This window comes from Pelodiscus sinensis, chromosome 2 (genome assembly GCF_052426305.1).
Source record: "Pelodiscus sinensis isolate ZL-2025 chromosome 2, ASM5242630v1, whole genome shotgun sequence".
In the NCBI taxonomy this organism is placed as follows: domain Eukaryota; kingdom Metazoa; phylum Chordata; order Testudines; family Trionychidae; genus Pelodiscus; species Pelodiscus sinensis.
In genome coordinates, this window is record NC_143053.1 from 182,793,556 (window position 1) to 182,806,539 (window position 12,984).

At 43.3% G+C, this 12,984-nt stretch overlaps 1 protein-coding gene across 6 annotated transcripts in view; it reads left to right on the plus strand.

The window, feature by feature from the left end:
• The first annotated feature begins 216 nt into the window (after nt 1-216).
• The window catches only part of CPNE4 (copine 4), a 341,902-nt gene continuing 329,134 nt past the window's right edge, over nt 217-12,984 (plus strand). Inside the window, exons 1-2 of one of the 6 annotated variants that reach the window (XM_075921921.2) lie at nt 7,313-7,484; nt 8,174-8,284. Coding sequence is in view for 2 of the 6 variants with exons in the window: in XM_075921918.2 (XP_075778033.1) it covers nt 9,039-9,075 (37 nt within the window). In the remaining 4 variants the exon portion in view is untranslated. Of the gene's footprint in view, nt 713-7,312; nt 7,485-8,173; nt 8,285-8,897; nt 9,076-12,984 lie in introns of those variants that run through there. The other 5 variants (XM_075921920.2, XM_075921919.2, XM_075921922.2 and 2 more) reach the window with 5 other exon arrangements.

Sequence of the window (12,984 nt, forward strand, 5' to 3'; positions counted from 1 at the left end):
TTTTCCCACAACTAAGCTATTGGTCCCTGGTTCCCCCTGTCTATACAAACTCTGCCTGTAGTGCTGAAGGAGGCAGGAGTTTGTATATTGACATGTGCCTGGCGCTGATATTTGATTGATCTAGGTTAGGAACTTGAGTACTCACCTTCCCCCCCCCCCCCCCATCCAGGTGTTTAATTGTACTGACACCGTGGCGATCTAGAGGATGCCCTTGGCGGAGCTTTAGCTGATCAGAGTTGCCAAATGCGCCCCAGGGAGCCGTGGGTTCTGTGGACTGAGAAGTTGCCGGAGGGGGAAGAGAGCGCTTGAGTCCTGTGAAGGGAATTACCTGGCTGGGGGAGACGCTGTGCTAGCCGGGACCACCAGGGGGCGCCTGAGGAGGGCTCTCAGCAAGCAGCTGCCTCCAGAGCAAGACGCCCGGGCTGCTCAGAAGGTGGAAATCGCTCCTTGTGTGAAGCTGCTGCTTCCCAGCCCCGCGCTTCCCACCTCGCTCCAGCTCTCCTCGGTGCTGCCAGCTTCTCCGATGCCCTGAGGATGGAGTCGGCTTTTCCGGAGGGATCAAACTCCTGCCTCCAGAGCAGCAGCCGCCCCTCCCCAATCTTCTCTCTTTAAGCCAGCCCAGCCCGGGAGGCAGCATTTAAAGAAGGGGACACCCTCCCCCCCGCTCCACCAGAATCTGGGACCAGCCTTTTCTTCCCCATCACTTGTTCAGGTAGGTGACCTGCTGGCTGCTGAGTCGCCTCTGTTCCGGGGCAGGGAGGGGGTCTCACTTTCCTCAAAATCTGTGCCTCCCAGAAACAAATCAACTTTAGTCAGTTTCTTCTTCCTTTCTCCCCAGCTGGGGAGCGCAGGCAGAGTGGTGCTAACTAGCGCTCTGTAATCTGAGTTCGGGCACGACCTAGGCGCTGGCTTTTCCAGCTGGGACCGCCTGCCACTGTGATTTCCGTGCGATGTCACTGAGGTGGCTCTCCTTCTGGGGTCTCAGCAGGTTAAAAAAAACCCGATTTGCTAGCCTCAGCTGAAGAGAAATTGAATGTCTTTGGCTCCATCGTGCTGAAGAACCCGATGCGAACTTGGGGCTCGCTGTTGTTTTTACAGTTGAATACGGATTAATATTTCAGCGGCTGGGCTGGGTTTTCTGATTAACTCGATCAATATAGTCTCTGTGTGCCCGTGTGTGTTTATCTCCATCTCCCCCTATGAAGCCGGCTGCTTGGCAAGTGCTTAAAATGAAACGGAAAGGGGACTCCCCAGAGGATAACCCAGCAGCAGTTTTAAAAATAATATTGAGAATTGACTCCACAGATGCTGGAAGTATTTGGCGGGCAATAATAGTGTGTCTTGGGTGCAAAATTAAACCCGGGGTAGCCAGTTACCATTACCGGGCAAAACACACACACAGGCACACCCACCCACCCAAAAGATTTTTGGATCCTAAGGCAAAAGTTTATTGCTGTTCTTGTCAGTATTTGATCATCCTCTCATCCCCTTTTATTTAGCTAGCAACATTTCATAGAGGGTGTGTGTTTCTTTTTCTTTGGGGGTTTATGTTGCCTCTCTTACCTGGTGAAACTGGTGCTGAAGTTTCTGATGGGGTACAGCTGAAATGTCTGAGCGTGCAGAACATGGCCCATATTAGAATAGAACATTGCTACCAGAAATGGCTTATACATAGTGAGTTGCATATAATACATAGTGCATATGCTTACTAGCAACAGCACTCTGGACAAGACTCAGCACAATACAGTAGGATCATCAACACACATGTATGATACTTCTCCCCAATCCTTATATGAGGTTGTAAATAAGAATTATGAAAGTTGTCATGATTTTTTTCTTGGCCTATCAATACAAGCAGATCTAAATCATTGTCTGTTAATGGGAAAATAATTAATTTGAGTCTTTTTTTTTTTGAATAACAAAATCTTTAGAGACAGCTAATCAGAATTTTTTATTTCTTTAGTTCTAACTTTACCTTCACTTACAAGAGGGCAATTCAATTAAACATGCCAAAGTAAGTGAGGGAGAGAATTTGGTCCATTAATATTTTTGTTCACAAGACTTGTTTCTTAACTCTGTACTTTTAGCTCATACAGTTTTGGATTAGTTTCTGTAAGTGAAAGCTATGTGCTGAGTTGCAGTAGTGGGAGTGCTGTTTGCAAAATGAGTTTCAAGAAAGAAAGAGTTGAGAGTTTTTTTCTAAAAGTACCTGGTAGATAATAATAGTGTCAGATCAATTCAGTATATCTGAAGAGCCATAAATCTTCCACCATCACTTCCACATTTGCTTTAAAATTTGCAGCTAGAGAACTTGCATGCTATTTGTTAAATCTTTCCCAGGCAAGATTTAATTATGTGTTTGGTATTCTACATAAGGGAGTGCCGTAATGTGATTAGTATGTATATATGGTAGCATACATAAAGCATAATTCTGCTCTCATTAAAGTGTGAGTTATAGATTTGCTTAGCATATATAATCTGATGTTTTCAGAGCTCAAAATAAACTTTTTCATTGAGAGAGAAATTGGGCTTGATCTTGAAGCCCTTAATCAGCCCTGTTGGCTTCAATAAGGAATTTTGGCTGATTAAGAACTGCAGGATAGTGCCTCTTTGTTACACAATTGGCTTTGTAGGTACAATTGATTTAGATAACTTTGCATCTGATCCTCTTTTCATGTTTCCAAAGTAGAATTATTATAGATGCTCACTTCTTAAAGAATCAGACCAATGAATCGGAGATATAAATATAATAGGGACTGTCAGAGAGAACAACAAAAGTTTGTTAGTTAAGCAGAGGAAAAGATGGTGTTAGTATGGGCACTGATTGAGAGATAAATGCTCAGATAAAACAGTTAAGGGTTGCAGTATAAAAGCCTAAGGAAAAGGTGGTGATCCCTATATAGAAATGAATAGTATTGTCATTATTTGTATTGCAGTTGTGCCTATTAGTCCTAGTCATGAACCAGGACCTCACTTTGTTAGGCACTATATAAACACAGTACAAAGAGATAGTTCATGCCCCCAAAATACCTTGTGGATATTTAGTTGTACTCTCACCAAAATGTTACTTCATAGTGTAGAAAAGCCCTCAGACCACTATTCTAGCACATATCCACAAAGTGCTCTGCCAGTTTCCTCCTTCATCTTTTCTGGTGTTTTACTAGAATACCTGCCAGTAAACATACACAGATGGAGCCCAATAAGCTTCACAACACATCAGAGCTACTTGCGGAGCTTCAAAGACTGTGGCTGTAAAAAGAGTTTGTTTTTTCTTTCAAAATTCTGAAAAAGTAAAATAAGTAAATCTCACCCATGTTTAATCTAGTGGCCACATGGCAGCAACCTTTGTTTGAAGAGATACTTTCTGAATAAGCCCCTTTACTATGGATTTTACTTTTTGGAGAAACTCTCTATTTTGTTGTTGGCTCATGGGAAATTTTGGGGGAAAGTCTATGTACATTCAGATTCTTCAGATGTGAAAAGACCCTTTACACTCCACACTACAAAACTCAGAGCCCATTTTTATAAAACTTTTAACTTACCACAAACTTACAACAACCTTGCCTGAAGGCAGGTAGCTTGGAAAAGCAATTTCCATTAAGAAATAGTGGAACAGATATGTAGTTGAGCTGGTACATGTTGGTGTAGTTCCATTAATTCCAATGGAGCCTTACTGATTTATGCTAGCTAAGAATCTGGTCTGTACATTAAGTTTGTGATCATCAGAGCAAGGAGGAGATTGGATGCTGGAGTCCCTTTCCCATTGTGCTGAAGAGGGATGGCTCTATGTTAAGTGCTTTCCTGAATTGGGGCCTCAAAGGGCAGGGTGTTTATCAGCTAAATTCAAACACAAGTATCTAATTTATTTAGGAAAAGAGACTAGTACAATTCCAAAAGAGAAGATTAATATGAACATAAACAGAATTTGCAATTTAGTTAAGGGGAATAAAATCACATGATTTGAGGACAGAAATTGGCCTGGAGTAGGGGGTCAAGATTGGTGAATTATGGAGGATTAATGCTATTAAAGAGAACCACGCATCCAAAAGCCTTCAGCAGAAAATCATAGCCTTGACATGTTCTGAGAAACTTTTAACTGTTTTCCATGGCACAGTGCTCCAGATATATGTGGGCAGATGTAATTCTCACTAATTGCATCACACATCTATCACTACGTTTTGGGTCTCCTACAACAAAATAAACTTGACATCCCTACATATTTCCAGATATAATACATGGCACACAATGTTAAGGTTCCCTAGGTGTTTCCATTATATAGCATATGTCTTGTAATGGTCCTCTCTCTGTCAGATAGACAGACACAAATGTATATGTATTTGAGTATCTCACAGTATATTCAAATAAAATATATGCAATTATTTGAATGTGCTATCACAATTTTCCTTTGTCTAGTTCTTTTCATACTTGAAGCAGATGCAGAAGAAAAAGTCCAATACAATAGTGCAATGATAGGGTTGAGAATTTGAATGCATAAAAGTAAAGAATATTCTAAGTTATGTTTCCCAAAGCAACCATTATTCAACAACATTTCACATAAATATGAGGGCATAGAATTTAACAGCATGAGATGTGTTGCACTTGGAAGCTCTAAGCAAATATGAAGTTTAAAAACCTAGAAAGGGGGTAGCATATGTACAAAGAGCTAAATTATGATTGCTGTGGGAACCATAACTATGATTTTCTTAATTTTGTGTCTTGACTTTCTCAACCATGTTACGTTACTTTATTTTTTGCACTGAAAATATAACACACAGCTTTAAAGTGTTAATTAAAATAGTTTATTTTATAGGCTTGTCTTCGCTAGGAAACTTACCCATTGCTGACAACTGGTGCAGTTCTGAGGTTTTAAGTACTACTACTCAAATGGTGCATCATGAAGTGCATCTTTTTCAATGCTTTCTGCTAAAATGTTTGATATCAATTCAGACGTATCTATTCCTGACACCAATTGTCAGCAATGGGTTATTTCTGCAGCATAGACTAGAATTAGGTGATGTGACACATTAACTGCTAGCTCTCCGGTCTACTCTGTCACTCAAGACTCACATGCTCATCACAAACTGGTAAAGTAAATAGTGTTATTCTGCTCTTCTGTGACATTTGAGGAGCCGATCCTACAAACACTTCTGAGTGTAGTGCTTTCTTTCTCAGCCTAGCTTCAGGACAGTACTCCATTCAGGATAGCAGTTAAACAGGTGCTCAAGTCTGACATTCAGTGGCAGGTAAGTGCCTTTGAAAATCTACAAGGACTTCAGTGTGTGTTAAGCACATGCTTAAAGTAAATACATGCTCAAGAGCTATCCTGATGAGGGATGAGTTTAAGCCTAAGTGCTTGGCTGAATCAGTCAGAGGCATCCTCTCTCTCTGTGTGTGTGTGTGCGCGCGTGCACGCACGCACGCACACATGCATCCTTTCTCTGTATACACACACAAATTAAAGTCAACAGTACCATGAGGATGAAAAGTATTTTGTTAGCGGCTTTTGTTGGCCATCTAAACCACTAGATCTTAACCTTTCCAAACAACCCTACCTCTTTCGGGGCACACAAGACAAATCAGATTCCTAAGTATCACCTCACTTCAGACTACTTGTTTACCAAATCAGATATTTAAAATACAAAACTGCCACAGAACATTAATGACTAATTGCTTACTTTCTCATTTGGCCTATACAATTTATAAAATAAATCAATTGGAATATACATATTATACTTACATTTCAGTATATAGAGCAGTATAGACAAGTCATTGTATGAAGTTTCAGTTTGTACTGACCTTGCTAGCACTTTTTAGGTAGCCTGCTGAAAACCAGGTAACTAGATGAGCTGATGTATCTCCAGCGGTGTGTGTGCGTGCGCTTGTTTGAGAACCACTGACCTAAACCACAAAAATGGAATGGGAGTAGTTTGTATATACAGGTTGTACCTCCCTGGTCCAGCTCCCTTAGGCTCTGACCTGTCCCGAACCAGAATATTTGCCAGATCTGTGGAGGTCAAGAAAGGCCCCTCAGCTGCTGTCAACTGTTGAGCTTCACTCTCATAGCAGAGAGACCATCATTGACCTAGTAGAGATAGGAAAGAAAGGTTCTTGGGGGAAGAGACAGAATGGCTGCAGAGTTCCATGGCTGGGGATGGGGACCCGAGAAAGCATTCTTGCAGGAGCCCACCGACCTCTGCAGCCACTGGGCTGTACGCGGTCCCCACTGCTGGGGCTCAGCATCCACCTTGCCTCTTTCTCCAAGCATTTCCTCCCATCCCCACTCTTTTCCCTCCCTCTCAGAGCTTGAACTCCCCAAATAAGCCATTTGTGCCACTTTGGAAGTTATGGGACGATGGGGAAGGAGTTGCTGTGTGTGGAGTCCTCCTGGCTTTTCCCCCTGAGTGCTCCAGCTTGGGAGCACCTACAGGGATGTCACAACACAGATGTTGCCCTATAAGGCAAGTCTGAACTATAGAGGTCCAACCTATATTACTGGAACACAGACACACTATTATGTAAGTGTCCTAAATCAAAGTTTACATTCACAATCTAACCACAATTTCTTTCCTCTGCAAGAGGTGATCTATTGGGTGAATGCTCGGGCCAGTGAAGCCAGCGGCAAAACCCTCATTGACTTCAGTATAGAAAACCTTTCACCCTTCATGTTTGAAAGATCACACACAAGTAAGCAAACCTGATTTAGGGGGCTACTGTTTATTGCTTGCTTGAGGGAATTGTTTTGGTTTAGCTGGGATTTATGCATTTGGTTAGAATGCCTGACGTTGACTTAGTTATACAGGGTCTTACAATAATTATGATGAATCAGGTGAAAATTGTACTCTGTCATTGTGTGACCTGTCAGCCTGTTATCTTGATTCACCCCCAAAAATATAAAATGGAACAGCCATTCTTCCTTAGGCCAGTCAGTTTTGAAAGGCTACCTCTGTCTACCTGTGAAACGGTTGTCTAAATAATGTATGTGTGTACACACACACACACAAAATGCTCCCAAATAAGAAACCTTCTCTTTTACAGTCTCACAAAGGAAGGTTTAAGCAGGTAAAAATGAGAAGTAAAAAGGACAATGTGTTAGCTTGGAACTTGAGATCCAGTTTCACCCCCTTTGAGCGAAGCTGTGGTGTTGAAAGGGCTGAGTGCAGGCAGGCGCAAACGGCCGTGGCAGCAAATGGAGGGGCAAGGACAAAAGGAAGGGGCGTTGTGTGGGGTGTGAGAGGAGCAAGGCGGCCGGCAGAATCCAGGGAATGAGCGCGCAGGCCAGAAACGCGGGTCGCTAGAGGGCGCCCGAGCATCAGCCGAAGTAGAGCCGCGGCGTGTCAGCTGCTGGGACTGGAATTGGCGGGGATTCCCCCGTTAGGCGATCGCCGCTTTGTCGGCTGTCGGGGGCCCGGGCAGTGGGGTCCTGGGGAGGCCCTGTCTGCAGCGGGCTGGTCTGGCCCCGGCCCCCCGGGCCTCGGCCCCGCTGTGTGAGTTGCAGCCGAGCCCGAGGGAGTCCCCGGGGCCAGCCCCACTGGGAGGAGGGAGCCTCGGGCTGGGCTGAGCCCGCTGTGGTTAGCCTGGCCTGCCGAGCTACACGTGTGGGTGCGGTGATTAGAGATGGGACCAAACCGTAACCCTGGATCCAAGCACGGGGCAGCGGGGTACAGCCCCTGCCCCCCGCCCCCCCCCCCCCCGACACTTGGCTGAATCCCAGCGCCGGCTAGCGGGGCAGGGTGTGAAATCCGCGTCGGGCTCAGGGGCTGGGAGCCGCTTTGCCCAGCGGAGCGTGTGCCCGCCGCGCTCAGCAGGAGTGCGGATCCAGCGCTCTCCCTCCGGCCCCGCTCCCGGGTCTCTGCTCCGAGGTGCGAATGGCGGCCGGGAGGCTGTGCAGCCCCAGTCGGCTGACCCGGGGCTGGATGTGCTAAGGCAGAATGCCCTGCTCCCGGGACAGGAAACGCTCTTTGGGTGGGTGGGTGGGTCTCTGCAGCCAGGGCAACTTTCCAGTCCCCCTGGGGCAGCAGAACCCACAGAGCTGGTTCTGCTGCCTGGCCAGGGCAAAGAGATTGGCCAGGAAATGTGACTATCGTCCACTTTCTCCTTCAACCCGCCTTTTTTTTTCCTCCCTGACTTTGTCCTGTCCCTTTACCTCTTGCTCTGTCATTCTCTCTGTGTCCAGCACGGGTTCTCCAAGTTAATGAGACAGGATGCCTGCCAGACGTCTCTGACGACACTGTTGGATGACACGGAGCATCACCAAGTTATGGAAGTCACAGTGGTGTTCTGGCTGGTGGGTCAGACTAGGGATGTTACATATCTGTTAATTGAATAGTCGAGTAATCTTGTGAAATGTTATCAGTTAGTTGACTATTCTGTAGTCCCTGAGGCAGGGCTGGCAGCCACAGTATCAGAGGTAGAAGCGTGGGGTGCCGGGTGGGAGCTGGTCTGTGGGGGGGGAGCCAGTTTAAAAACCAGCTTCCTTCACAGACCGGCTACCTGTTGCCTCATGCTGCTGCTTCTGAGAGAGGGGTAGCAGTGTGAGGTGGCAGCAGTCCTTTTCTAGGAGGAGGATGTCTGAGCTATTGGACCTAGCATGGGCCAGGACTGAGCTGGGCTGCCTGCCCACTTGGCTCCTAATACACTTTAAATGCAGAGCCACAGCAGGGGTAGGTCCCCGGACACATCGCAAACCAGGCTGCTGGCCAGCCTGCTGAACATTTACTGGGGGGTGGGAGTGGGGAGAGGGAAATGTGTGTAATCTATAGCATTAACTGATAAGCAAAAGCTTATTGGTTAATTGGTCAATCAGGTATACTATTACATCCCTAGGCAGTGGTGGCCCGTCAATACAGGTGAACTAGGTGGTTGCTTAGGGTGCCAAGATAAATGGCCGTTGAGGGCTTTGGAGGTGGGGGCAGTGATTGCGTGTTTTGCCTAGGGTGCCTGTTGCCAGCAGCTCATCTACGGCCGCTCCTCATCTTAGGTCAGACGTGTATGCGATACAGGGCTCTTTAAGAGGCTGCATAGGGCGAAGGCAGCCTCTGATGGCAGGGGCACCAAACTTGAGGACCAGAAGTCCAGGTGAGGATAAAATAAAGTCTCTTTTACTTGAATATTGGGTATGTAGAGACTTGGTGTATTGCAGATGAGAAAGTTTGCTCTGTTTTAGAGCTCTGTTTGATAGTATTCAGTCAGCAAAGAAAAATGCCCTGCACCTTTCAGAAATACAAAGATCTCTCACCCAGGTTGGCCATTGTGACTCTCGTCTTACGGCTTTTATGATGCTTGAAATATATTTATCGTATATTCGTTTGTCATATATAAATTTGCTTTGGTGAGCTTCTCTCTAATTTTCTATGAATTAGCAGAGTTGTATCAGGAAGCTCATTTTCTTTTATACCAATTTTGATTTTTTTTCCTTTCACTGCAAGGAAGTATGAGCGTTAATATGTGAATCACAGTCTAGAGAAATCTTAAAGATGTAAAATATTTTACAGCGTTATTCTGATGTAAATAATTGTGCAAACCTGTAACTAACAAGCTTTTAAATAACCTAGGCAGCTGTTCCTTGTTTGGTCTTCTGTTAATTACTATGAAAAACTGCTGTTTATTGCTGTTATGTTTGCTAGTTGATGAGGGTACGCATCACTTGCTGACTCCTGGTACAAATTTTGCCTTGGTACATCATGTGTTATAATAAACATTTAGCAGATGCTTTGATGGGCTTGTTTAATTTACAGTGGAAGCTTTATGGGATCATTAAGTTTCAGTGAAGAAGATAAAAGTAACAATTCTTGTATAGCATATTGGCCAAAAGGGCTTGGCTTTATATGATGATCAAGAAAATGAAAAATACTGTGTTTTATATGGTATAGAACATAGTACAAATGAAGTATGAGAAAGAAACAGGATTAGTGTAATTAGGATACAGTTCACTGTGTGGAAGAATAAGTCAATCGCCTAGGTAGCTCTCAAGAGTATGTTCCTTTTTTTGTGTGTGCAAAGTCTGTCATGTTTTTAAGCTTGGGATTGACATTCTGGGTTCAGCTTCACTACTATGAAAGCAGCTGTAGTCAGTTCCATTGTGCTACAACTTATTTTTATACTATTTTTCATGTGTACATAATACATGGGTAGTGTTTGGAAATGACTGTACAAATGGGAATTGGCACCACAGAGGGCTGTTTGAATGAGCAGGTGCTTTATAGGAGGTACTGTAGCTTCCCTTTCCTGCCTTTAAGAATAGATGGGGTATACTGTAGGGTACCTTTAGCTTTTCTTTTAAGTTAATTGCCACTTGCTTATCTGTCATTAAATTTCAATTCTCCTTGTGAGCATGCTGACTTTAATGGCCATCCTAACATTCATATCTTTTAAGAGGCTCAAAAGAAAATAGTTTCCCATTGTAAATTGTGCTGTAGTGTTATAAAGACTCACACACAATTTACCTGCTTTGTTTTTTAAATAACCCAAACCTTGCTGTCTTCTAGACAAAAGTACTGAAACCCACAATGATATTGTGAATTAGCATCCTCTTCGCTGAATTGCCGGGGCTGGTGTGATAGAAATAGGTTTAGTCAGAGCCAGCTTCTTTGGGAAAAAATGAGGCACTTAGTGGCCCTCAGTTAAACGAATAATGTATAAAGTTGTTTTTTTATTTGTGACTCATGTCTTTGTTATAACTGTAATTTTAACTGTCCAGTGTAGCTTATAATTAGAAATGAGAGGCTAAAATCTCATAAGTTTGGATTTGTAATGAATAGTTAGTTTAAAGCAAAGGGGCCACACAAAGACAGGAGAGAGACATTTAGTGTGATGACACGTTCAGAATTGACCATGATGGGCCATTTCTGAGAAAATGAATGGTGTAAAAGTCCATCAAGTAAAACCAAGTGCCCCTAAAGGGAAATCATTTTGGGTGGGATTTATGTATGGTATATGCTGACCACATGTGACTGAATCTCTAAGGGTTTAGAGAGTCTACACAGCACCCGAAACTCAAAATAAAGATATGCAATTTGTGCTATGCAAATTGCGTATCTTATTTAGATAGGCTATTTCAAAATTTGGCACATCTACATAGTACTAAATTTTGCAATAACACACTATTTCAAGACATCCCCTTAACCCGCATGGAATGAGGGTTACCGGGATGCCAAAATTGCACACCTGTTATTTCGAAAAATATTTGGCTTGTTAAGATATGGGGTAGCTATTAGCTACAACAATAGCTTCATCTCAGACTCCAAGTTGTGTCAAATCTCAAAGCTAAAAATAAAGCTGAAATGCAAGTTGAAATCTGAACACTTGGTAACATTGACTGTAGTGGGAATTTTACCCAAGAAAGGACCGCACCCTATGCGACCAGTCACTAAATATTCCCAATGGATGGTCCCCTGCACTGCTGCCCATATCTGATTTGTGCATGAGAATAAATTATTTAACAGAGTAATGGCTTGTTGTGATCAAAGTCTTTGTTGATTTATCTTGTATTTTGATCCTTAATTTCTATATTTGTAAGGGAAAATGGTTAGTGTTAATTTTTACTACATCAGTTAAAAAAAAAGCAACACGTCTAGTATTTCCTGATATGGGAGAAAAATCATCAACCCAGAGATATGTAAAGAGTCAGGCAAATGCTGTTTATGCTTCAGGATCCTGTTTTACCAACACTAGTTAGTAACTAATCAGCTTCCTAAGTCAGATCTCAGGTTCTTGTCTAAACTGAACTTTTACCCATGAGTGTAGATCTGCTAGGCTACATCTAGACTGCATCGCACTGTCAACAGAGGGATGTAAATCAAGCACATCAAAATTGCTAATGAAGCAGGGATTTAAATATCCTGTGCTTTATTAGCATAAACATGGCCACCGCTTTCTTTTTAATGGAGCTTTTTCGAAAAAAAAAAAAAACCCCAGAAACAAACAAAAAAACCCACCCTGTCAGTCTAGACGCGGATCTGTCAAATAAACCCTTTTTCGACAGATCCTGTATTCCTCAAAAAATGAGGTTTACAGGATCTGTCGAAAAAGGGTTTATTTTCTACAGATCCGCATCTAGACTGCAGTTTTTCCTCGAAAAAGCTCCATTTAAAAAAAAAAAAAAGTGGCAGCCATGTTTATGCTAATGAAGCACGGGATATTTAAATCCCTAATTCATTAGCAATTTCGACGTGCCTAATCTACATCTCTGTCGACAGAGAGGTGTAGTCTAGACACAGCCTTAGTGATTATCCCTAGCATGAAGGTAAACTACAAACAAGCCACACTGCAGCAGTGTAAATTATGTCCACCTGAGGGGATCTTGCTGGCTCAGTTAAACTGGTAACTAAAAACCCACTGTAGAAAATGTGACACCATAAACAAAAGGATGTGCTCAAGAAATTGGCTGGGGATATAGAACAGAGTGCAGTGGAGGTTATACATAACATACAAATGGAGGTGGGGTGTGGGGAGAACAAGGAGGTTCATATGATAATTACACATGGGCCTTGTAAGAAGGAGTAGACAGTGACCAATTTCAGAGATAATGGAACTTTATAGGAAATGTCCAAACACCAAGCAAGGGAAGGGTGGAAATAAATTTATCAGTGGGTGAAATTTTGTTACCATTGACAAAACTCCCAGGCTACGTCTACACTGCAGGCTTCTTGCAAAAGAATTGTTTTGTGGAAGAGTTCTTGTGCAAAAAATCTTCCACAAGAGTGCATCCACACTGCCTTGTGCTTTTGCGCAAGAGTTGTGGATTTGTGCAAGAGCATCCATTCCAGTGAAGACACTTTCTTCCGCAAGAAAGCTCTGATGGCCATTTTAACCATAAGGGCTTCTTGCACAAGAAATTAAAGTTGCCTGTCTACACTGCCCTCTTGTGGAAGAGCTCTTGCGCAAGAGGGCTTATTCCTCATGGGGAGAGGAATAACTCTTCTGGAAGAAGCCCTGTTTTCTGACGCTGTACTGTAAATTTACTTGCGCAAGAACACGCATGCAGTG